This window comes from Pseudomyrmex gracilis, unplaced genomic scaffold (genome assembly GCF_002006095.1).
Source record: "Pseudomyrmex gracilis isolate BER0280 unplaced genomic scaffold, ASM200609v1 scaffold_25, whole genome shotgun sequence".
Taxonomy (NCBI): Eukaryota; Metazoa; Arthropoda; class Insecta; order Hymenoptera; family Formicidae; genus Pseudomyrmex; species Pseudomyrmex gracilis.
The window spans coordinates 850,630-878,396 of record NW_018020609.1 but is presented as its reverse complement, the minus strand read 5'-3'; the positions used below and the strand labels follow the sequence as shown (position 1 = coordinate 878,396).

Sequence of the window (27,767 nt, the reverse complement as noted above, 5' to 3'; positions counted from 1 at the left end):
GAAATAAACGATTAAGTAGAAAATAGAGTATAATAGAGTAAATTGAAATAAAGTGACTTAGACAGAAGTTCTACACGATCTCGCAGTCTAAATATGTAATCTCGATTTTCCTGAATTTTTCACTCGACGATCTATATTGACGAACAGAAAAATTCGATCAATTATATGACGTTCTAGACACATTTGAAGTTTTAGACGCGCGATTATCGATTATTACGATGTTATATTTGAGGTTTCAAGACACACGACAATAAAAGGACGACAATTTAACTCCAAACACAATTTGTCTCGATATTGAAAAAACAATCCATTTCAGTGCTTTTCCAAATGCTTTAAATTGACAGATTTCTTGCGCAAAAGAATCTTACAACATTATACAATTAGGTGCATTTCTACATAACATGTGTGTGCATGTATGAAACAATAATAAAAACAGAACGAGAGAGCGTTCAAAATACCTTAAAATTTTTGAGATTATCCACCACGCAAGACAGTAGAGCATCACGTCCCTGATGCACTGTCACATTTCCGATTTCCTCGGCGAATCGAGGCATATCGGGGCGATCTGTAACATAGAAAAATAAACATTTCACAATATAACAAAGGAGAATTATTTGAATAATATAAATTTATTAAAACGTAAAACGTATTTAGTTTTTGATTGCATTTGTTTCCCAAATGTATGTACATATGCAATTATAAACACCGTTGCGATTGAAGAAATTACAATTCGAAATCTTTTTTAAATCGAGTTGCAACGACTGGTCTGAGCTAAATAAACACGATTATCAAATGTGTCGGACTGTTGTAAATTACGTCCCATTTTTTTGCAGATACGTTAGAAAATATTTGCTAAAAAATAGTTCTGATTACGTCGGTGCAACCGGCGTCTATTTATCATAATCTATTAAATTACTGTTGTCTAGACCATTAGGAGCATTAATTTTTTCTCTGAAACACAGAATACGGCGTGAATTAATTAGAAAATAAGATCCTATTATTCATTCGCAGTTTTCGTGCGTTGGCACGGAAACAATTAATACTCATTGCCGGATAATTGCTTAACTGCAAAAGATTAAACGGTAATTATGAAAAAAATCCGTATGTTCTTGAAATAAATAAATAACACTTTTTTTGCCAAATGTTTGGTTTACTCGTTTAAAATATCGCACTAAGCGCAATTTATTTGTTCATAAAAATAACACGGGATGAGTAAGAACATTTCAATATCAACGTTTGCATTTTTACGCGGTTTCGCAATAAATAAATGTCGTTTTCTGCCGCGCGCCTTGTGGCTGATAATCAAGATAAATCTGTCGTAAGCTAAGCACTTGATTAATTACTTCGACTATTATTCACTTACGTACGTTTGTTGCTGGCACGATAACACGCACATGTCCGGACAATACGTCGTCGCGGTGCCATGATTGCGGAGTTATCGTCAGAGCAATGTAACGAGTTCAGGATTCAGACCGGTCTCCCTTCCCGTAAAAGCTTTTACCTTCGTTAATGTCTTTACGACGTCCTGAGCATCTGAATTATTTATGGGCGCAAAGAACTCACGGAGAACGGGAAACAGAAGGATGAAAGGGGAGAGAGGCGGGGAGCAAGGAGGGAACAAAGTATCATCGTGGAAGTGAGAGACGGAACCAGAAGAGACAAGCTTCGAGATAAGTTCGAGTTACTTTTAGGTCTTTTAAGCGCGACACTCTCGGATACAGGACAACGTTAATTACGCCCTCAAGTGCTTTATTATAAAACACTTTGCAGTGTTAATTGTCGCGCCTACGAAGGCGGAGAATGATACAGAAAAAAAAAAAAAGAAAAAGAAAAAGAAGGAAAACCCTCTCCACCGGGATAACACGCTCGGACCGACGCTCGAAATTCATTGCGACGATAAAACGTCAGAGTAAATGGCTTTGTAAGTTCCACTTCGCCGAAGTTCGGACGGGAGAGTTTTTATATTGTGCATCGGAAAGAGATGAGATTGGAAACTTTTAATATCGCGTCGGAATCTTTTCCGTCTTGCAATCATTATACTGAGATACAGACCATGCTTGCCCCCGTGTTCAAGCGAGTTTCTCTCTAAATATTGTTAACACTACTTGGAGTTACAGTCGAAGGTAAATACGTTCGTTATTTCGTTCGATTAATAATACATGTTGCTCTCTCTCTCTCTCTCTCTCTCTCTCTCTCTCTCTCTCTCTCTTTTCTCTTTTTTTTTCTTCTGAGCGGAAAAACGCGGAAATCTACAAAGCTTAGTTCATAACAACCATCTCAAACCTAGCTAATAAAGTGAGCAAACACCGGCCCGATAACTACCGTCCAAAACTCAGAACAATAACTGCACCAAAACTGGCTAATAGTTTGGCTGTTTCTAGCCAAACTATAGCATCGACAGAACTTACCGACTTTCGACTGCAATCCAAATACTGGTCAGTAACCGGGAAAACTGGCCAATTATTGGTCATACTTTGTTTGAATTTCCATCGCGGGAGATTAGATTGAGTCTCATACAGACGACGTCACCGGAACTTACGTCGTACCGCTCGTAATGACGATGGCCATTGCGACACATTCAACGTGTTAATGATAATGAGAGTGAGAATCGAGTAAAACTTGTTGGAATTCGCGAACACGTAGACCCCCGAAAGTCGTTATCAAACTGATTAACAAGCTTTGATTAAGGACAAACCACCCGTATGTTAGTGCGCGCGCCACAGTGCGCTTAATAACGTGATTCGGCTCCGCTCGAGAGAAAGACACAATACATTACATACTAGATACACTGCGAATTTCGTGGATAACGGTACTCGGTTAATGAATATGAATTTCTGCCGCCGCGCATATACCTGCCATACAGTTTTGGAATAGATATTCGACATGAATGCACGTACGACGTACATCGCGCGTATTACGCGGAAATGGCAATAACGCGGAACGCGGCCAGATCTATTTTCCACCATCTCTTCGCGTTTAACTTAAAATACTTAAGCGCTATTTAATCATCGCGCATAAGCCGAGCGGAAACTGTGTGGCTCGGTACATAACGTAAATTACCGTGAAAACATATACGATATTTATATTTTGCTGAAAATTCGCGAGAAATAAAATTTCAACATCTTGAGAGCGCGTATATTTCCGGAGAGAACAGAGAGAAAACGCTCGACGGCTAACAGATTAGATTCGAAATACTATCAGCGATAAGTACAACAAAGAACAACGCGGCTTTTCATCTACGAGACGTCCACCACGTCTCATCTCCCGGTTCCAACATTATCGTACATACCGACGGGAAAATCGCGTCTTCGTATTTCGAGAGTTACGACTCAAAGGCGGCCTTATTTTCTCGTTAAAGAACGATTTAACGAGAAACGAAATTAAGGGTCGCGCTTCTTGCCTCGGAGAGGCAGTCGCCCCCGCGTCTGTCTTTCCACTTTTCCGTGGCCGAGCGCGCGCCTCGGTGTTTTCTTAGCACACTTCATCACCTTTAACCGCACCGGAAACCGCAATAGCGTTTGGGGCGGCAGCCTTCGGCGCCAAAGGTGATTCAATGCTTTCTCATTAAGTTCCTGTCTCATTTTGTCTGTCTCCATCGTTTATTTGTTGTTTCGCATTGCCGCTATTTACGCAATCATCGTTACCCTCATCGATAGAAGAAAATTACATCTACGGATGTGAAGTGCTTTTGCTCCGCATGTGTAACGTTATTTCGTTGAAACAAAGTAAATTAAGTTTTAGCGGTACTTTTCTTCGCGCTGTACCAGACATAATATCCGCGTAACTGTCTCATTATAACGCGAGTTGTAATTTTATCGTTTTAACATAGCAGAGATGAGTTTTACGGGAAGTAAAAATTTTTGAACTTCGCGTGTTTCCTATATTATATTCTCTTTTCGCATTTACATTCAAAATTATATGACTTTGCATCAGAGTAAAATATAAATCTTGCATAAAACATACACATGTATAAATAGTATTGTCATATTTTCTAAAAATTAAATATACAGGTTTGAATGCTACCGGGTAAAGCTCCATTTTAGTATACAATGCATATTTAAAAATAGTTTTAGGCAAAACATGAAAAAAACGGAAAATCATGCATGAAAATCAAACTCGAAAAATAATAAAAGGGAGAAGTGAAAAAACAACATGTGACTAAAGTCACGTGACAAAGAGAAGTGGAAAAACAACACGTGACTGACTAAAGTCACGTGACTCTACTTTAGTCAGGTTTCTTTAAAAACGTGAGTAAAGTCACTTGACAGGAAGAAGAGGAAAAACACCACGTGACTTTATGTTAGTCACGTTTTTAAAGACACGTGACTAAAGTACAGTTACGTAACTTTGGTCAATCATAAAGAAAGTCCTTTGTAATAGTGTGTGCATAGACACTGAGAAGAAGATCCCATAGTGGATCGAAACGTTGATCAAATCTCTGAATAAAAAAGAATTTTATCCCAGACATCAGATGTACAGCTCTTCATTGCCTTTTCCCTTGATTCTTATTGGAATAATAATAACGTTTCTGCAAATGTGAATTTCTCACTTTGAAACTTTATTGTCGCATATCTCCAAATTAGAAGCACAAACAAAAAAAACGCAAGAATACTTTTGTTTTTAGTGATTTGTTCTGTACTAGCGATTGAGACTAAAACGAAATTGATCGGTTCAGTCGTTCTCGAGATATTGCTCCGTGAAAATCTCATCACTTCTCAATTGCATGAATTTCGCGTATATAAGAGACACTACCGTGCTCTCTTGATACTCTTGATTTGTGCGATATAAATCGAGAAACACATCCGAGAAACGTCGAATCAGCGTCGAGATAAAAGCGGCAACAATCAATATCGAGAGAATCGATTGTGATTATTTACGCACGCTTTTCCTGGCAGGAAACGCGAACATTGGCAGCAGCAAATATTATAATGATTTAATCGTGATTTGCTCGTGTTTGTTACGCGTATATTTTTTATTCCGCGCGGACATACATCGTTTATATGTGCAAACCTTTGCTACACGAATTGTAAAAAAAAAAAACGAATATTCCGTTATGCAGCGGTTCTATCATGGAGTACGATTGCTACGATAACTTTTATTGTGCAAACTATCATAAATTCCAGCGAAATTTCATTTCCAAACTGCGACCCATTTCTCTGGGCTGTATCTGCATTTTGCAGCGAACTCGCGCGGCGTCGGTGAATCGCGCGAAGGCAGAAACTATTTCGTCGGGGCTGCGGCACGGGAAGAAGTTAACAGTTGGACCGGCCGTTTCCGCCCGGTATTTCGATCAAGCAAGATCTTACGCGAGATAACATCGCCGATTGTTCTACGCGCTATTTCAGACGAAGAGGTCAAAGTCGTCCCGTCCCGTCTCACCGCGCCTTCTTCCTTGAAAACGCGCGACATTCGAGAAAACGGTTAAGGCTTGCACAAGCGCGCCTTGCGCAGGCGGAAAAGCTCCTTCAATCGGGAATAATAAACTTTTATTGCAAACTATTTCAATGAAATTCGCGCCGAGACCGTAGGTTTTCTATAACCTCGTGTGATGACGCGACAACAAAACGGAGGTTCTCTCCCTGACTATCTCCGATTTGATCGCGATTGTATCGCGATAATACCGTTATAGGAGACACGAAAGGAAACTATTATTGACACTGTCAATAGCATAACACAAATTGTCTCAAAGAGAAAAAATATTATTTTGGAAATCTTTTTTTGTAGCCTCCCGTGTGAAAACTGTATCTTGTAATTTTCTCAGACAATGAAAAGAACACGTAACTTGTAAATTTTTTTATCACAAAAAATTATCGAGCACGTTGTTAATATCGCTGTATATTCCCGGTTTAACAGGATTTTTCATCGTTACCCGCAACTTTCGGATCACGAATATCAACATTCGCGTCAAGAACTTAATTTGTTCGTGTGTTTTGACAAGTCGTTCGTAAAAGAGGAAAATCTTCGACAGATCGAACAGTTCGAACATGAAACTCTTTGGGATTTACCTGGAATGAAGTTAGAGTTTATTGGTTTACTAGAAGTAAACGGAAAAGGACTTGCGCGCGAAACGTGCTCAATAATCCGTGCCACGAGATTATCCGAGCGCTGCCGGGCGTTTCTTTCGACGTGCTTTTACCTTCGCAGCTTCGCGCGGAAATCACGATGGAATTTTAACAAGTTACAGCAGCTCGTGTGCGACCGGAGGGTTAGCTTGCTCGGAAAACGCACAAAGACTTATGAAAGTCATGAGTTTTTGCTCTCTTTCTCTCTCTCTCTCTCTCTCTTTCTTATGGAGGGAACATTGTCGTTCTTTTACTTTTTTCCACGACAAGTATTATGTAGCGAGCGGTAAACACGATGTGAACATAACTTGCATTAAACGCAGATATCGATAAAAATCTTGTACGCTGCTTTAACGAACTTACGCTTGAAGAACCGCGACGAAAGACGATTGATCCTTAGTCATCGATAAGAGAGTTGAACATCGTGGAATTTTAACATTTCTCTGGATTTTTTTTTTTGCTTTTTTTGCCGGTTAATAAACTTCTTTTTCTCAGATAGCTTTGTAAACCAAAGACTGCAATCACGTCATTTTAAAGAAGAATATGAAATTTGAGCAAACAACGGAAAGATAAAGCAACCGTAGTAACTAAAGAAACTAACGTGAAGAAACTAACGTAAGAAAGAAAACGACATCGTCAAAATGTTTGTGTTACTGTAATTTTTAACATCAAATCTGAATAGTAAACAATGTAAGATAAATTTTTACGAATTAAGACTTTGTTTAATTATAGTGTCTATATTTATTACTGTGTGAAAAACATTTATCAACATTTTTATATTAGCTTCTCATGTGTCAGTTAAAAAAAATAAAAAAAATAAAAAAATAAAATAAAAACGTGCACATGAACTGGTTTTTTTTTTCTAGCAAATTCTGCATTTCCACAAAACTGTAATAAATACATGCGGTGTGTCTCTCGAACGTTATATTTCAGAATTTAATTCCACTTAAAATATATGAGCGTTGCAACACCATGCGATAAATCAGGCAATAAAGGGAAAGCTCGACGAGGCAAAGAACCCAGATAAAAAGAAAATAACACAACGGAGAAAGTGATCTTCATTATTTTTAAAAGCACTCCGGAGGCACGGTCGGAGAACCGCTAAAGGGTGCCGCCGCGCGAGGTATATACACGATCCCAACCCTCTCGGAGGCATTGCGCAGAAGGGGTGATTCCAACGGAAGATACTCGACCAATATTTCTAATATACCCGGTCCTGATTCCGTTACGTTCGGAGGTCGACGCAGATTCACTTTGCGCTCGAAGAAAATGGAAAAAAGGTACGGGCCAATATCGCAACGTCGGACTACGACCGAAGCCGGAAAGTTTTGCATGAAATTAACGGAGGAAAAATTACTGCTATTACCGACGCTCCCGCACGCGCCGAGTCGAGCGAAAGAGAAGGGTGTTCGAGCTATAATTGTAAGTGTGCGCCGCGACTAATTCAATTTTCCCCATCTGCTGGCGATTTGCAAACGGATAATAACCGCGTAACTTAGAGAATGAGTGAGAGAGAGGAGAGAGAGAGAGAGAGAGAGAGAGAGAGAGAGAGAATGAAGAACCGCAGTAACGTCTTTTGCGGGGCGGGAATAACAAATCGACTGGGTAAATAAGATTCGTTCCGTTTAAACGTAATAGGAATATATCCCGCTGAATTGTGCCTCGCCGAGCCGCGCCGCCAAAATCAACGTCGCCGAAATCCGATACGCACACACTTGGCAAGTCGATACGACGCCGGTTACTTAACGCTCGCTAACTATTCACCACCCTCCCGTCGCAACAACCCTCGTCGTTTCTCCCGCCTTTCCAGATAGCCGTCCAGAAATTTCGACGACGATATACTTACTACGTGAAAACGCGAAACGTCGCGACGATAAAGAAACAGGATTCATTCCCGGATTTCTCGCGTTTCTCGTGTTCGTTTCTCGTCGCACTTTATTTCCCGGGCTCTTCTGCTGCGGCGGCGTCTCGTTTCTAACGTTTCGTCTTTTCCGCGAGCAACGCGCGCGGGGGCCTCGTGCATATTCCGCGACAACCGCGCAAAGCCGCAAGCTACAACGAGAAGGAAATTATTTTATTTCGCACTTCAGAATATCACCCCGCGGACTCATTCATATTCATGCCCGCGTCTGAGCACTTCGTCTCCGAAATGCGTCGTACCCGGTGGTCGTGCCGGTTAGTTTAAGATTCAAGTACGGTCTTCTTATAGTCGGCCTAACTCCGTCCCTTATTCCCTTATCGCCTTTGATTTTGTTCTCTTAACGAGGACAAATACTACTTGCAATACGGTGCGCTCGACGCTTGCGCGTGGTTTTGCACACAGAGTTATTTGAGATTCGCATTTCCTGACTTTAAAAATATAAAATATATAACAAAAAAATATACTCTTGGGGAAAATGTTCGCTCAGAAAACTATGTTAATTAATTTAAATTAATTTTACTTTCAAATTTTCAAATTAATGTTAATTAATTTTAACGAACGTTATTTTATATGTACGCAGAGTACCATTATATCGCTAACCGCGCTGATGCGGGAATCGTGTCTGCCGGTGTAGCTTCGTTTATTCTACGACTCGCATTGTCATTCGCGTGTACATCAACTAGATGACAATCGGTTCATTTCCGCAAATTACAGCCGGATCTTATTCAGCTCTCATTCAGAATGCGAGGTCTAGTTGTAAATCTGATTGTCTCGCGACGAGTCAACTCTCTCTCTCTCTCTCTCTCTCACTCTCCAAATAATGCTGCCACCTCCTTTATCTAAACAACCCCCCAACTTCCCCCGCACATTGCCCGCTTAACGCAAACGACTCTTGGTTGATTAGGGTGCAAACGAACCGTAAGCATTAAATTATTCATCATCCGTCCTACAGTCGAGACGGTTAATTAACAGTCTACCTGCTACCCGATTAGTTTACGTTATTAACGGGATATGATTAAAACTTTTTCGGGTCGCGCACTATGTAAAGTGATTCGCTTCACCCACGCTCGGAATTCGGTAATGCCAACTAGACGAAGTTACTTTGTTCTCTTGTCCTCATTATCGCACGTGTGTGGTTGGTATCGAAACGACAATAAAACGTCATAACAAATATAATAATATTTATAACAAATATAATATCTCCGAATAAAATCAATATCTAGAAAAAAAAACACAACATATAGACTGTGCACTTAATTTTTGCAAACAGTTTTTTATAAAAGTTTCTTAATTAATAAAGACTTCGAGTGTTCTCTAACAAACAAGATAATATGCAAGATAAATTTTGTGCTCAAACAAATCGTCATCGTCACATCCCTCTACCAAATGATGGAACATCTTGCGCGCCGACTTTAGCTAATATTTTACCGCGCGCAAACCTTGTTCGTGCACGTGTGTCTACGTGAAATACTGCCGTTATCTCTAATTACCTCCATCACCATTATCAACCGCGATGGACTAACGCGACGAACATTTTCTTGTCAAAAATCTCGCGAGAAATCTTCGCGCGGGAGAAACTCGTTTCTTTAATTTGCGCAAAGAAACGAGGGTAGCGCCCGGAGCGTAAGGGTTGTCGTTCCTTTTCCCGGGGAATTGGTCAGATCGTGAGATTTCCCGAGTGCCCGTGTTACCGATTAGTCTCAGGCGCACACGACGTCTCGGCGAGATCGCGTATCGGGCGAAAGGGGAATTCTCTCCCGACGTCGGGGAAACAGGTGGAGCGGGAAATCGGACGGGAAGGAAGGAAGGAAGGAAGGAAGGAAGGAAGGAAGGAAACGTCGAACGCGCGCGCGAATACGTCGTACGGGCGTAACGATAGACTGCTCTACCGCGAGAGGATCGCGTACGGCACGAAAGGAAGAGGGAAGAGACAGCAAGTCGAGCGGCAGGCGCGTCACCATTGTGACGAATGATTCGCGCGTGTTCCCGTCGCCGAACACCAACGACGCGGTCTGTGCGACCGAGCGCCGCGCGCGTTTCTCTCCCCGTCTTCCGTCACGACGCGGAAGCCGCTACAACACCGGCTTCGAAATCACGGGTGTTGGCGGTATCGATCGGCGCGCACGAAACGACAAATAGAAGGGAACGCGCGACGAAGAGGAGACGGGGAGAGGGCACTTAGAAGAGCCATTGCATACCGAAACCCTTTCCGTCTCTCTCTCTCTCTCTCTCATTCTCTCAGCAGCCGGCGCGAGGTTTTGTCGCGGATTTTCGCGAACAAAAAAGGCGAACTAGAATCCTGACGAGAAAGACAAGAAGGATGTGGAGAATCGGAGGAATCCGAGGAGAGAGTGACAGCGGAGCGGCAAGATGAAGATAAAGATAGATGAGTGGGCGGTTGAGGTGACGAGATTTCATCCGGCTTTCGTGACACAACTGATATATTTTTATCTGAAGTCGAAATTCGACAACTTGCTTGTTCGCTCGCTTGCTCGTAACCGGATGCTCATCTGATATCGACCGATAAGACATATGCAAATGGTTATTAAGCTGTGCCGGGAGAAAGCGGGACGTTCGTTTCGAACTCCGCGGAATTCTACTGGGATTTGGCGCTCTGCTGCTGCTTGGTCGGGAGAAGGACTCTCGGGCTATTGAGGATTCAGGTTTCTCAGTATCATGTATGCGCTGGATGTAGGACATTGGCGCGAGGTACACTTGAAGTGACACGTTTTGGCCACAACATTAGAAAGGCGAGTTGGACAGAAGCGAGAAATATAGCACTGCGTTTATTTTACACCTCTGATATACGCTTTGAAACAGACATTTATCGCCCGTCTGTCTATTGCATTATTCTTGCTCATATAACTGAAACAACTTCTCTATTTTTATGGTAAAATATTTAAATAACTATTTGTTTTTGACTTTTGTTCTTCCAGTTTATCACTGAAGAAGATTTCAATTGAAGATCGAAACGTTTGAGATAGACGTGTACTAATTAATCCTATATTAAAAAAGGCATTTGGACCGAAAAGTGCGCGTTTTGGAGCCGAATGTATCGCATCTATTGTTGCTTTTTTTCCGCGTTGCCGATTGGTGGGTTAGTTGATCGAGTCGAATCGGTAAGATCGAGAGAGTAAATAATGAAAAGCAATTTTGAGTTCGAGACAGTTCGTCGTATATGTAGAGAAAATTAAAAACGTAACTAAAGTCACGTAATAGGAAAGAGTAGAAAAACAACACGTGAAAATAACGTGACTGTAATTTATATTATATATAACATTAAATAATACATATTATACATATAATTTATTATATATTTATAATATTATACTTTACTTATTGTATTATATGTATTATATACATACTACAATAATGTCACCGACCTCCGCCGCGCGGCCTTGGTGGGGGGAGACGTCACTGACCGCAGTCGCGCGACCGCTACGGGGTCAATGACCCCGGTCGCGCGACTGCGACGGGGTCAATGACCCCGGTCGCGCGACTGCGGTGAAGTCACTGACCTCGGCCGCCCGAACGCGGCGGTGTTACTGACTTCGGTCACGTGATTACGGTATATATATATATATATATATACATGTATGCTTATGTGTGTGTATTATATATAGATATAGAATATTACATATATATAATATTCTCTTTTTTACCCTTTTTCCTGTCACGTGTTGTTTTTCTACTTTTCTCTTTCACTATTTTTTGAATTTGATTTTCATGCGTTACTTCTGACATTTCTCATATGTGTATTATATGGTTTATAAGACGTATATACTATCTGTCATCGTGGTGACAGGTTGTGTTCACTGACAACACGCTAAATAACAATAGCGTGTGCGTAGCGCGCGCCTGTGTTGTGCTAGTTGAATTAAAAAATACATCTACACCTTGTAAACTGGCTCTCATTTGTCTTCAATTTCACATAGTTAAATAACTATGTTTTTTCTAGTTTCAATATTCGATTATCGTGTAAAATTATTGATGCCGTCGTTGACGTTGCATTTTAAAAAGCGCAACATAAAACTGTTCGAAAAGTGCTATCAATGCATTATAAAAATATCGCTTTTTGCAAATGTATAGCTTAACAGAGTGAAGCGACAAGTCTAATTCGGATTTGACAGCCGCTCTCAACTGTTACGCTGTTCAGTAAGTAGTGCCTCTAGTCGAATCAGAAAAACTAAATGACTAACTAAATAATAGAAACAAGGTTAGACACTTATGTCTTTCCGGTATGTGTCAATTCTGCTAAAACTGTATTAATTTTAATCCCAAACTCCTGTTTTTTACAAACTTCAAAGTCTTTTTCTGATACATTCAAAATATTCGGTTATGTCTATAGAATGGAAACCAATATTCCAAACTTTTGTTTGGAATCATTGACAATTTAGTATTCACGAAGTGAAAATGTAGTCCACTCAATAACGGTCCGTAAACTTTGTTTTCTTGTATGTTTTAAGAGCATTCCATTTTTTAGCATGTTTTCTTTCATTCTAGAAAAGCGTTTTTCATTTCGATTAGTAGTTTTTACAACAAATTGGAACTACAAAATGTGGGTAAAACAGAACGGTTCAGCGTTTCCTCTCGATACAGAAACTAGTTTTTTCTTATTGCGCTGATGAGAAATGATTGTCTGTACAGCACTAAATATGTTAACCGCACATATATCATTCTCTAAAGTGCGACAGCAACGAAACTGCAGCTCGTAAAATTAGAACGACTGCGCCGCAGCGATATTACTTTTTATTACGTTACCGCCGTTTGATGCACGCTATCCATCGAACGTTATACACACGCTCGTCGTCTGCATTATGCAATCGCGCGATTCGACCGGAAAGCTACTTGTTGGCGCTCGCCATTTTCCCGCAACAGATCGATAAGCGGAAGAAAGAAAGAAACAAAAAAATAAAAAACGCGTACAAAAATCCGCTGTCGCTATACATAGACGCACACTCGCACATTTATTTTCAATGGAGATTATACATATATAAAACAATCTGCGATGCGGCGATAAGCCCACAGCGAGGTTTTATCGTCGCGATGTAATATCGGAAAGAGCTTCGAGGTCGACGGTGTATGGCGCAAGAATCGAATCGCACGGCCGGGAGGGAGAGTGCGGGAAAAGTTATTTTACAAGCAGGCGCGTGTGTACGCCGAAAGCGCAAAATGGTCCATTTCACGAGGCGCGTCCGCGACTCTCTGCGCGCTGATGTACACACGCGTGTTGTCCGTACAAACGCAACGCAAAAGCGCGTCACGGGTATTTCGTAGTTTATTTTGGCCTTTAACGCAAACAACAAGGACGATAATGCCCCGGGTCCCGATTGACACTCGCGCAGTCACGCGAATCTGATTTTCGGACAACGAGCGCGCATTCCCGCAACAATCCCGCGGGATCCCGATAGCTTTTGCTAGTGATTCCCGGATGAATTGCAATTGTCAAACGTACGGGTCTACTACTCACTTCTGTTAGCGTGACTATTCAATAATGATTCATCATCCTCCAAATCGGAATGGCGATTCGTCATCGGTAACAGACTCCTCCCTTGTCGTCCTGCAAATAGACAGAAAAGAACATCAAGGATAGATAACTTATCGAGACTTATTTGTTTATCGTAGTATAGACGCGAGATTCAAACGAGATTGTATTTTTTATTTTTTTTTTTTTATTTTTATTATGTAAAATATCCGCGCGCCATAAGAGATATTGCGCTCAAAAGTAAATTAATTTCTGTATCGCGCGATTGTTTACATGAGATTTTGTCACGATAACGGCGTATCAACGTTTGAAACGGCATCGGGAAATCGTAGAGCGCCGCGCGCCAATGTGAAACATATCGAAAATCCGATTAAATCAAAATTCACGTCTGCGAATCAGTTTCGAAACCCATTAAACCAAACCCCCGTGATTTCGAGTACTTTGGTATTACTCGTGAACTCGGTTAACGGACGGTAATAGTACTCCGTAATAGAGAATACCTATTCCGTACTGACAATCGCAATTGCAGTTTGTACATCTCCGTTCCCGAAAGATTTATCCGCAAAATCGGAAAACGCGAACGCAATTGAATCTCTCCCCTTTCGGCTCCCCTCTCCCACCTTCCTCTAATTTTACGGATGTTTCACGCGCAAAAGTCACAAAAACAAAATCGTCGCTCGAAGGTTGCGTATGATAGATAAGTTTAGAAAGATTGATGATTCCAAACTGAGTGTCAAAAAAATTAATAGTTTCACGCGTAGCGAGCTGCTGTCACACGACGGCAGCGACAAAACGACACATATTAGCGATATTTTGTCCGCGACGTGTCACTTTGAAATAGTCTCATAGATTTACATGCGAGAACGCACATCGCAGTGACAAGTGACACACGATGAACACGCACGGCGGGCACGCGCCCGCCAGGAACATCGTTTACGCCATTCACAAGTGACGCATGTCACTTTGGGAAGCACGACTCGTGAGACGTTCACCTCCTTATCGCGGCGAATACGAAAATCACGCGCGGTGAAGCAAAAGAACGTCTTACTGAGCGTTATTTTGTCAAACAAAATTATAGCGACAAGAAAAACGAATCTGAGAAAATTAATAACGGATGATTTCTCTCAGAATTTTTTTTTCCACAAATTCTCTCTAGTCTTCAAACAGTTACGTGAAATTATATGTAACCTTGTAATAGATGAAAAGTATTTATCGAAATGATCAACTTGATTCTAAACTGTTTTTTTTATTTTTTTTTATTTTTTATTTTTTTTTTTTCGTAATATAACAACGAAATTTTCAATTGAGGATAAAGGTTACGAAATCCGATATGTATCTTTTGCTATCATGTAGGTACGCGCAATATCGCCTATACAATCATACACCGTGCAAAGGTGGGATGTTGAATTGCGGCGACAAACCGAACCGAATACTGACGAGTGTGAAATTACAACTCGTTGTTTAAAATGTCTCGTAGTGTTTTTTGATACGCTTGAAAGATAAATCGAGAATTTTCCCATCCTCCGCGGGTATAAAATCTATCGATAATAAAAGTTGAACAAAATCGTGCCGCGCTTCCATAATCTTTGAATTTATTAATTGACACATTTACGGTCATTTAAATTGAATCGCGTTTCACGGTTTTATCGTTTCGTTAATATCACAATTGCGAGATATGTATTTATTCGTGACCGTTTTTCATTCTAATTTATGGATTTTGAATACAATTGCGTCGGTGTGTACAAGCAGTAATTAGTTTATTAAGTTAATGTATTTTATGGAAAAGTAAAAGAGTACTTTTTCTGCAAATTAAAGTTACTTTTTGCTGCTCTCTATCGCTTTTAAAAGCGTTTAATCCTGAAAAAGTTATCCGGAAAAACTGTTTTGATACTTCAAAAACGCACGCGCACATATTTTCTATATGCAATTTGTTTTTTCTTCCGGCATCGGAAAAACCGAGTGTCAGCGTAACGAATGGATGTAACAAACATGTTTCTCCCCGGAAACTGCGCTGCGTTTTCGTCTTTTTCTCTGAAACATTCTGATGCGCCGTTACATCCATTAACGGGCGAGAGGATTATACATTCTATCCAGGATTAAACAGTTTACTTGACCGCACCTTGACTAAACGGGGTAAAGCGCGTAAAACACTGTCGGATTATGCGCGCGCTCACGCGGAAGTGCATACATGCAAGTCAGTACGCAGGAATTCTACTCGGAAAATTTTGCGGATGGTAACGCGCGATAGCGTTATGATATTTTCCAGCGAATTCGAGGTGACGAAACTATCTAAACTTGGAGATTATGACAACCGTTTGTCGCGAGTTTAACGATGTTCAGTGACGGCGCTTCCCCGATAGTTATATAACTTCGTGCGTCTCATAAATGCGAGCCACGGAGCAACTTGAGGATAATTACATTCGCAGATGACAGAGGGTAAAATTACTTGCATTATGAGCACAAGAGCAGTAGATTACACCAGGGAAATGTAAATTTGTAAAAGCCAATATGTACGCGTGTTTTGTGTCTTTCTATGCAAGTGAAAATTTGAAATTATAATCACGGCGCGAGAACGGCGTGTGAGTAATTGCGTCGAGTGTGTTGTCATAAATTAATAGCAAACTGTAAATCTGTCGGAACATTTCGCCATCGTGTAAATTTCGTTTTACGGATAAAAAATTCACGACAATTCCTGCGAGATGATTGCACGATTAAACGCGCGATATTGTTAATGTACACGGAAACGTTCACCGGCCGTTTAATTAGCCGCGAATCAGCTGCACTTCATTACAATATCGCTTAATTTTATGGATATCTCGCTGTGTGTGTGTAATATATATATATATATATATATATATGTATCTGGAAAATGTTCAACATGTTTCAGCATTACATAAAATTTCTCTTTTGACTAAAGTCGCGGAAGCAATCTCCGCGATCTTCCACGATTTCGCGGTTTGCAATTTTCTTGCATTTTCCGATCTTTTTCTGTTTTTTTCTTTACATTCAAGCTTGGATAACTGAATTCCATTGACCACACGACCGTGATTCTATTCAAGCTTTGCTAACAGCGGCGCTGCTAAAGAAGGTTTCATTGTTGGAGGTCGGATACGAGCCATTCTCTGCCTCGTCGCGTTTTTTCGCTTTTTTCTCACTCGCAGAATCGGGGTATAACCACCATCCCCTCTCGTGCAATTGCGCAACTGCATTTTCTGCACCACGGCGTTTCGACGAACGCGCGCTCGCTGTCGCATTTACTTAGGATGTCGCGGTCTCTTCATGAAACTGTGATATCGCGCGCGTTTGTTGCTAAGATTAATGAACCAATCTTGGCGCCTCGGCTTGGTTACGTGCAATCAGGAGACAGCTTTTCGTAACTGCAAACCTTTCATCGTGACGATAGAACGTGTAGATACACACAACCGTAGTCACCGCGGTGGCTCGCCTCGGCTTACGCAGCACGTCGGAACCATTCAAGTCTGCGGTATTTACTGTAACGTTCCGCCACGTTCCATGTTGAGCCTCGTGAAACGTAACCCGGGCGCGCTTTACACGCCACGACGTAACGCTGTCGACGGGATTGCTTTGTCGTGCGCAAAGACCGGGGAGAACGTTATTGCCGCGAATAAGTCTGCAAACGTCGGGACGGTCGCTCGGTATTTCGACAACAACGACGACGACAACAACAACGTTTCTCGAAGTTTGATCAATGACGTTTTTTTTATTGACTGAAGAGAGAAAGAGAGAGAGAGAGAGAGACGCGATACAAGAGACAGTTAATATAAAGCGCGGGCACTACATTTCTTTCAAATGCGGAAACTCGCGAAAACACGCAGCAGACGGTTATCGAACGATGTAATATTTGTTACGGACGATCGGGTCACTCGGGAACGGAATCGATTTGTCTTTTCTCCTGAATTCACATCGAAAAGGTCAAACTGCGAGGAGCTATTTATCAAGCGACCGGAATACACCGGGAGAAGCGACTGAAAAAAAAAAAAAAAAAAAGAAGAGAAAGAAGCGCGCAAGAAAGAATAATGAGCCCGGTTGAAAAATCGAGGCACCTCTCTCGCCAAATTATTGTTGCTCTCTTCGTGCCGCGTTTTACTTCGCCGTGCTCCCTGCCAAGTGTTGTCATTTATCTGCCTTCATGAAATTATACCTGTCACATCTCGTCATTAATAATCTCGTTATTTCTCCATATAACACGATCTCTAATTGTTATGTAAAAGAAGAAGGGAACAAGAACGAATCCTCTCATCTCAGCTGTTGAAGAATGTAATTCATCAAATTATGGAATGCGATATTCCGAACTTAATTATTACTTGTAATTATCGTAGAAATGTATCGTGTTACGTGAATAATGATGATATATTGTTTCACAAACTATGGTTTGTTCTCTTATCCGCGGGAAATAATATTGACAAAAGAAAAACATAACCGATACGCGTGCTATGTAACTTTTTATACAAATTTAATTACTAGATGTGTATGTTTATTATTCAACATTGCAAGTAGAAATTTTCTCTCTCTCGCAAAAATATGCGTAATATCTCTCTAAGTCGTGACGTATTCATAAATATATGCAATATAAATATGCGGGAAAAAAAAAGATTATCACCGACACGCAACGTCAAAAAAAAAAAAAAACAAACAAACAAAAATGTAATAGAAAAAATAAAACATTCCATCAGCAAGAGGATTTGTATAATTAATATTTTTTTTTTTTTCATCTTGATACGACAAATAACGCCTCTCATTGTTACGCTTATCCAATTACACAAATGGAAGCTGAGACATTAAATAATGAAACGTGAAGGCAGATTACATGTCTTTGTAATTCAGCGGTATTATTTCATGGTGAGCATTATCTCCGGCTGTGTCCAAACGTGGAACACTTTTGGCTGGATTAACTTCATTGTTCAAAATCCGGGCGTACGACGTTACATATCTGTTGTACACGTCGGTATAATATTTCCGCGCGTCTTCCGCCCGCGCGGGATCCTGCCATTTTCCCTTGTACGAAACGTCGGACTTACACGGCGTGGTATAATGAAAGTCATAGTCTGCTTAACATAATTTCGTGCACATTGATTATTCACTTTGTCCCGCTCAATGGCTCTCGACCGCATGTAAATCCCCGAAGAATCGTGAGTCTCCCGTGCTCCACTACGGCAAGTTGCGACGACGAAAGTAAGGTACCAACGCCTAATACAGCTTTATACACCCAAAGGAGTATTTTACCCAAGTTGCTTCGTTCCGGTCTGTCGCCATTTTTCCGATAGGCTCTTTAACTAATTCAAGCGACGACGAAGCGCGCCGTAACAACCGAGATAAAATTCAACCGAGAATTAAAAAGGCAAAGGCCCGCAGCAGCGCGCAGAGACGAAACACTCCCGGCTCGCGGCGCGCAACGTTTTACATATTAAATCGATGAAACGTTCCGCCGAGAGAAAGCACGAATTAATTAATTAATTATAAATGAATAAAACAGAGAATAAAATATTGATTCCGCATCAGAAGGCAAATATTGTACTTGCACAGAGTGTGTAAAAGAAACAGGAACTTAATAATTCAGACAATTCTTCCTTGGCAAATAAAGAAAATTAAATTATATTCTTTTCGCAACATTTAAATTAGAAGAGAAGAACCGATTCTTCTTGCTTTCTCTCTTTCTCTTTCTCTCTCTCTCTCTCTCTCCCTCTTTCTCCCTCTCTTGCTCTCGCTCTTTCTCCGATTTTGCAATTATAAACGCGGGATAACTTTCAGTAATTTCGCGCGCCCTCGAGTTGCACACTCTTCGCGCGCCGCGTATTCAGCTTTTAAATTTAATTAATATCTTCTTCAGTTATCGGAAGATAAGTCAAAGTTGCACCAGTTATAAAGATAGACGAATCTCGAGAGGTTAAGGATATTACAGAAATCTGGAGGAGAATAAATTTAATTTTATACTCCAACCTCGTGTTAATCCTTTTCTCTTTATGCACTGACTGAATCCTTTTCGCTCGCTCGCTCCTGCGCGCGCGCAGGATGAAGGGAGGAGAGAGGCGCAACTCTTGAGAAACGGAAGCAACGCGAAGATCGAGCGATGAAGAGCCCGAGAAAGGGCAAAAGAGTGCGACGGGGTCAGGAAAACGGTACGGGAGGGAAAGGATGAGATCTGCGGGAATAAAAGGACCAACTCTCTCCGCGCGCGAGGTGCCGACAAGTTGAAAAACTAGATAAAATTGGATCTCGGAGCTGTCTTCATCCGCGGAAGCGCAGAAGTGGCAATCGCGCAGCAAATTAAGCGGGGCCGCCGTAAAGGAGCGAAAACGGTTATACCCTGTCCTAAACTTCCTCTGTCTTACCGCCGTCGTCTCGTTCTTACCCCCTTCACACTCTTTCGGTTTTTTCTCTCCCAACTTTTTGCGCTCCCATTAAATAATAGATGAATCAAAGTAATGCACTTCTCGCCGCAGCGGGAGTGTAGTTCGCTCCGGGCTACAGGCAAGTTTCTCAAACCTTTCCCGCAACCCCTCTCCCGCAACTCCTTCACGGAATCCCATAGTCATAGAATTACAAGGCATCGACTTAGTACATTAGGAGCTTCATCTAGCTTCCGGCAAGTTTGCTGTAATGGGAATGTGACGGGAATGTCTCTTCGAATCAGTCATCTTCGCTAATGTCTAAAAATAGAGACAGAAAGAGACAGAGAGAGAGAGAGAGAGAGAGAGAGAGAGCGAGAGAGAAACACTTTCCTCAAATAAAAATATATATAAAGAAACCAACACACAGAAACAAAAATTGGTTCACAACCACAATTTTTTCAATTTTCCATCTTAATGTGAGTAAAACTTTCAAATAGTTTGTGGTTTTTTTACGCTGAGAAAAATTTTCCAACGCACCGTGAATAACACGTTAATTGCTTCGCGGATTCAATGAAATGCTCATTACGATCTTCGGTCGGACGGAACTATTCGTGAATCTAGTTTCGCTAGAAGAAGTACGTCTTCGCGCGCTAAATAAAATATAGGTCAAAGTGTCGTTCTTCCTCTTGCCCCGAGCCTTCTTGCGACCGCTTGTCCCGTAGTCAGCATAAGTTTCCAACTTCGCGGTGAAGGAAGCCCCTTGCGGCAAGTTGCGTACCCGCAGAATTTCGTGAACAGACTCTAGTGCATGCCAGAGACCCTGTGTGGAAAGTAGCAAGACGACGGAGGAGTATTTTCCCGAGCATGCTATCTCTTATCCCGAACACGTATACCTGGTAGCACGCGCGCATCTCTCACGAAGATCGGCGTGGTAGCCGGGCAAGTGTTTCCGCGCCGGATGAAATGTTAATAGCGACAGAGATGCGTGCACGTCGCCAAGCACCACGAGAGAACTTCTCGCGCCGTAACACCCCGGTTGTCGCATCGCTCGCGCATTCTTTTCCGCACGTTTCAGCGCGAATGCCGCGCATTCTTTCGAAAAAGCACGAAAAAGTGTGAGGGTGAGGAGGAGAGTCGGTTGCCGCGAATCCATCCCCGGCGTTAACAGCGCGCCCTCCATCTCGCGCGCACTCTTCATTTTTTTGCTAACGAGAAGCTCGGCGTCGGGTGATTCATGGAAACCCGTAAATCAACTTGACTACCCGCTCCTTAAGGGAATAATTTCGGTCTCTTTTTCACCGAGAGAGGAGATGATTTATGAATTAATATCTTTTTCTTAAAAACCGCCCGTGTACACGACTAGCGCGAAGCGGTCAGCCAAACCCTCTCTCATTGGCCACCTTGTTCTCGGCCGCTAATTCGGCCGACGCGCGCTTTTGTGTTCGAGATCACGGCGAATTATTGCCAGACGTGTAATGCGATTTTCGCGGCTTTATTTTTTTGAACAAAACAATATTGTAAAACGAGGACAAAAAGAGAAAAAAAATAGCGCCGCGTGACGGATGCTTTTTAATTTGCACGAGACGACTCATCAAAGCGAAATAACATTACAGTTTCATTAGGTGCGTATTAATTCGTAAAAATAAGTGAGCTTTAACGTGAAATTTTAATAATAACGCTCGAGGAATACCGGAAATCCAGTATTTAACGCTTTGTCCATTCGATCATATATTTTGACGGATTAGTAAATATGCGAAAAATGCGGTTTATCCATCCTCATGTGTTCTGACGGCCGTACGTCGCGCGTATATTTCCCGATATCGAGTCCGAGCTTTATTTATAACCGTTATTATTTATGAAAAGCGCTACATTCATTATCCTTGACATGATTGAAAGCCCCGCAACCGCATAAACGACGTCCATTTAATATTCCTCCTTTTATGGCGCAATCAGCGCGATCGAAAATGCTCTGTAATATCGAGCCGCTTGCGCCGCGCTTGATTTCCGTTGTCAGCTCAGTGCTCGGGTTATGCTGTTTAATTGCGACAAGACAATCTGCATGTATGCATCCTGCGCCATCCAGTCAGCCAGCCAGCCAGCCAGCCAGCCAGCCAGCCAGCAGTTAGTTTCATTCCCGCGAGAACGCGTGAATACAAATAGTCCGGGAAGGGGGGAGGAGGTTTCGCACACACAGATTCGAAATATTACACGGTAGGAGATCCCTGCGACGTAAGCACGGATCTGAAGGCTATCAGCTGAATCGATACATTTAAATCGGATGCTACGCTCGATTTCATGACGCGCGTGTATCAACCGACAAAATACAGCGCGCAAAAATCTGCAAAAAATCCCTTGGTTTCAGCGGGGACCATTCGTCTGTGTTAAAAAGGGATTCGCTGTCGATATCGCGGCATATATCACACACGTGATCGATGATGGCGATTTCAGCGGATCGCTGCAGCCGGTTATTTCATGCGCAGATTGAGAGAGGAACATTGTTTCGGCTTAAAGATAACGCTTTGTTTCCGGTGCTTCGTGGTGAACAATGCACGCACGAAAATCGAATAACGCGCATAAAACTGCAGATAAGCGCCGCCCGGGTGGAAAAAAGCGCGCGCAGCTCAAGCAGCTTTCATATTTCACGACTGCCACTTGCGCCATATTTTTCATTTTACTCTATATTCTCGCCCTTTTAATTACTGATATCGCGCGGGAAAACCGCCGCGCGGCGCGCGCGGCGCGAAATCGCCGAGATTTGTAGCCGGTGGCGGGACGCGAAATTAAGTTTTACAAATTTACAGTTTATTATCCTGCCGGATGCAATACGGATGCGACGGAATGAATAAACAATATGCAATAACATTATCGTTGTACATGCGAGCGTTTTTTCGTATACCCGACGTTTTGATTGTATGTGTCAACGTGTATCCAATTCGAAGAAGAGTAATAGATAGATAGAGAGAGACGAAGTCGCGAGCACAAGATATTAATATTCGCACGAAATTCCCGTTTACGATATTTGTCGATTGCGGTCGCGGACGAGGTTTGATTATCGTAATGCGTGTAACGCACGTGCGTATAACAATATTCTAGAAGCGGACACGGGACGACGGTAAATCGAGTTATCGCTGGCTGTCGTGCCCGTCGAGAGATCGCAACGGAACGTGTCGACGTGCGCTAATTCGCGATCTGCAGATCTGGCCGCGCGCAATAAAACGACGTGGCGCAACGCGGCGTAACGTTCACGATTCGGCATGGCACAGATCAATTGGAGCGCGCACTCTTTGGCATCGCGGGGGACAGAAAAGAGAGAGAGAGCGCGAAAGAGAGGAAGAGAGAGAACACGCGTCACTGCAGATCCCGCGTCCCCGATGGTCGTGAACGATCGATACACGAAACAAAGTGCCGAGCGTACACATTTCTATACGTTCCAATCCGAAGGGCAATTCAATTGCGGGCGACCGTCCCATACGGGCATCTGCAATATTCTCCGCGAGCAATCGTCCTCCAGAGACCGTCAATGTATGCGCTCGCACGGCTACCAATGACATTTACATTTATATTGACACGGCGCTCAATGGGATCTTGAACAACGGCGGATGCTTAAATGCATTTGCGACCGCGGCTTAACGACCGAACTCGAATTTTTCCGCTTGCGCCTGGGATCGCGCGTCAAATGGTACGCGCGGCGCGAGAACGAACGCGCCGATAACGCGTGTACACATCCTGACACGAGAATGTCGAAATGAGGATTCAACGCGATTAAGTTTTCACGCGCCGCGCACGTCGCTCCGTTTTTCAGTGCTCGACAAAAATTGATTTTACGCTCACAACGCAGTTGCATTGTCGCGATTTGATAAACGCGCCTTTCGCCCGCGTGTGTGAAAATTTGCAAATTGCATTTAACATGTAATTGTTATATAACTAATATAAATGCATAATATTATAATTATTAAAACGCACGTTCGATGAAAGTAAATAAAAATTTAACCACATAGGTCGTAACATATGACATTTGCGATTCTTGCGGCGAACTCTTATATTATATATCTTCGTGCCGCGGCGTTTTCTTTGTAAATTCGAAGAGATTCGAGATCGATATAAATCGATAAAATCGTTATTCTCGTTAAGAGAAATCAGTACGACCGACCATATCGCGGCTAATAATAGATGAAACGTCTACGTTATATTCGTCTGGTTTTTGTAGAAACTTGCGGACTGATAGTTCAACGTATGAATATTGAAGAACCCGTGGTCTCTGAAATAACTGTAGCACAGACAGGACAAGACAATATTCTACCTGTTGTCGAGGGAATATGGTATGTATTATTGTGTCGAAATAAAAATGCAACACGCGAACAGTCTACCGCGCGCTGTTTTTTAGTCGAGCGTGGCATTACGTACCAAGCGACGAAGGAGAATCGATCGTCTTTGAGACGGCGGCGGCGGCGGTGACGACGACGACGACGACGACGACGACGACGGCAGCGGTGGCAAGCGATAGCGCTACGTGATTTTTGATCTTCTAATTCAGATAAGCTGCGTCGTTCAAGACGACCTACCTACGACCGCTCTTTTCGAAGGATTGCTTTACTTATATATTTATGGAAGGAGAAACGACGAAAAAGATTGCGTAGCGATAGCTCGTTACGCGGCCGATTCCCCCTGCGACTCGTGCACAGCTTCGCTCACCTGAGCTAGAACCAAATTCGTCTCACGTATTCCCTCGGTCCTTTAAGCGCGACCTCTCTCTCGTAGACCACGGCGTCCTGCAATTTATCTGGAGTGACGTTCTATTAAGATTGGGGATTTCGCTCGCCTTTCCCGATCCTCGCCAACTTCCGGTGTGGCACGACAAGAGAGTCCACTCGCTTCCGCGAATAACCCCGAGACTACGAGAGTTAATGACTTGGTAACTTTTTAAACGGTCCTTGAGACGCGACGAGCGCGATTCTTGATGTCAGTCCGAGATGTCGATAGTCGATACTCGACACGGTGATTTAATAGCGTCTCTCTCTTCCNNNNAGAGAGAGAGAGAGAGAGAGAGAGAGAGAGAGAGAGAGAGAGAGAGAGAGAGAGAGAGGCGGATTAATTGTAACCCGATAGTGTTTTAAATTTACTCGCTCTGGATATTGATTTATCCTGGATGCAGACAAAATGACCTGCTGTTGCAGGAAATTCAATTATTTTTCAGGCGATCAGGGTTTATTTATCGACTAATTTCAAATGTGAAATATATCGTGCTGTAATCCGCGATAACGATAATTTGCAATAAATGACCCGTTTCTGTTTATGCGACACCTGCAGAACGTAATGTTGCGATATAACGTTTCGATTGGCATTGTTTGTTTTTTTTTAAGTCACAAAAAAAAACAAGCAAGAACTATAAATATTTTATACGTATACATATATTGAACTATTTTCTCAATATTATGTATATTCTAATACTACTTTGCGCATTAATAATAAACTTATTGACGTTAAGCTAAACAATTTATGTGTGATTAATTTAGCGCGACACATATATACAACTAAATCGATTTTAACACTGTGTGTCAAGAATCGCATTAAATTATTGAGTAAGTGCAAAAGTTCGTGCCCGATTTCAATGAATGTTATTAGAACATTTGTATGCTATTGATTGTTTTGTGTACGTATTATACATTTATGAAAAAACAACACGTATATTCAATGATCGTTTAAGCGAAAGACTTGTGTGTTTTAATTGAATTTATGTTGTAAAACAATTTTGAAAATGAGCGAAGAAAAGTTGCATTTAGAACAATGTTTGCTTTATGAGTCTCGGAAGAGTGTAACAGCCAATAAAATTGACGTTTTTTTTTTAATTAGTGAACTTTGACATATATATGTATATATATGTCAGTTTTTATGTACATATATGTATATATGTCTGTGTTTTCTTTATGCGCACACATGCTATAAATACTCACTTCCCGTAACCCAGTTTAAAATTCAATAAAGAATTAATATTTTCCGAACAAAAATTACAAAATTACGTTTAAAGCGCTTTTCGTAATTACATTCATTTGTATAAAATATTCCGCATAAACGTTCCGCATGAACGAGGGGAGAAGCCGGACAAAATAAATTACACGAAATTAAGACTTGTTTTTAACGTGAACTGTTTTAATTAAAGCAAGTTTTTTTCTCATACACGATTATGCAAATTTTCCACTGAATTTGTGGTTAATCCTTTCTTAAGTAAACCACGAGCAAAGGGATCATTTCTTTATACATTTATTTAATTTTTTTTCATCTTTGATATAACGGTAATTAAATTTCAAATTAAAATACCGTAGTAATAATTCTCTTCTGGAAGTGAGTGAATAGTCTTTTTTTTTTTATCTGTCGGTAGTTTTGAAGCTAAATTGGAGGATGAGCATTCCAATTTTTACTCGCTGATAGCTAAGATATATTATTAGTCCTTTTTGACAAAAAAAGAGTCATTAAAAACTCTCCGCGAAAATAAAATAGCGCGGCGCGTTTCTAAGTTCGCATCTCCGCAAATATACCTCTAAACCGTTGAAACGTTGCTTTTCCATTACAGATACAGAAATACATGGAGAAGCGTGTTATGGAATTGCGTTAGGTAATATGCAAAGTGGCGCAAAAGAAAATACACAAATATTTTCCAACGATGACAGTTGAGGATCCAAAGAAGGCAAACGCGCTGACGTTATCCGGCATTCTTCACTCCGCGCGATCCCACCATCTCGAATTACGAAACTCCGTAGTAACGGAGGCAACGCTCGTTGCGTCGCGGATGAGTCTTCGTCGCGCTAGGACACTTTGTACCGGCTTTGTAGCGACTGTCAGGAGACCCGTACCCGTTGCTTACGCGTCACGTATTATAGCGTAGACCTTGGGTGTACGCCGAGTTGCTACGCCACATATAAGCGTTTTCTCCATCTCGCCTCTCTCAAGTTTCCGCAAAGTACACGGGAAAGCAAGCGGCGGGCTTGGAATTCTCGCGAAAAGAACGTCTCGTATGCGCCCGGGGATTCGTCGAAATATTTCCGCCGGCTGCCGTGTTCCTATTCTCTTGTGTTTCCTTTCTCTCTCTCCCTCTCTCTGTCTTTCCCTCTTCTGACCTCGCGGACAAACGAGCTGGTTGCGCGTTGGGGCAAGCGCTCCCGTTGCAACGCGTCGTGTCGCCCGTCGTCGTCGGTCCGGCGAAACGGAAAAGGAGCTGAAAGAAGAAAGAGCGACGGATTGCACGGAACGATACGTTAGACCCGGACGGCCCGCCCGCCCTTTGCTATATGTCGAACGGACACGTGTGCACAGACCGACGCCGCGGGTCAGTCGTGGTTTCACAAAGGGAAACCCTTCTGTGTGTCGGCGCGTCGATTTCGACGGTTCTGCATCCGAGAGAAAGACGCCCGGGCATCAAACGGGCTTTCGTTATTGCAAGCGCGCCCGGTTACTGGAATGCGCGTAAATATTCTCTCTCGTTTCTCTGCGTTCTCTCACCCGTAGCTTCCGAAACGATCCCTTTCGCGGCGGCGGCGCTGACGACGAACGTGCGATGAATCACGTACTGCGAATCACGCGAATTGGAGGTGCAAAACGACGTCGAATAATTTTTTTTTTTTTTTTTTTTGTTCCGACGGGATAAGGCAACACACTTTCCACTCGGTTCTCCGCCAGTAGTGAAAATTTTTTTTGTTCCACCAGCGTCATTATTTTCGCACCCGGGAGAAGAACGGGCGGATAACTCCTCGGCGGGACAGGCGGGATTCGTCGGACTTGTTCTTTCTCCACGCGGTGATTTAACGCTCCCGCAACGACGCGGAGTGAAGTAGATACGAGACCCCCAAAAGAAGGGGAGGTTTCGGGACACTCAATCAAAATCATTGTTCGCGGTTTCGCGGGGAGAAAATGAGCGCGCGCGTGGAAGAAAAATTTCGCGAAGTGTGACGGGATTA

General features: G+C 42.2%; 1 protein-coding gene across 5 annotated transcripts in view; it reads right to left on the bottom strand.

The window, feature by feature from the left end:
• LOC109852188 (neurotrimin) overlaps positions 1–27,767 on the bottom strand; it is a 163,002-nt gene that overhangs the window by 23,834 nt on the left and 111,401 nt on the right. For all 5 annotated transcript variants that reach the window (XM_020423112.1, XM_020423111.1, XM_020423113.1 and 2 more), the window contains exons 2-3: positions 13,454–13,543; positions 459–565 (exon numbers count right to left, since the gene is read on the bottom strand). In XM_020423112.1, coding sequence (XP_020278701.1) covers positions 459–565; positions 13,454–13,543 — 197 coding nt within the window. The remainder of the gene's footprint in view (positions 1–458; positions 566–13,453; positions 13,544–27,767) is intronic.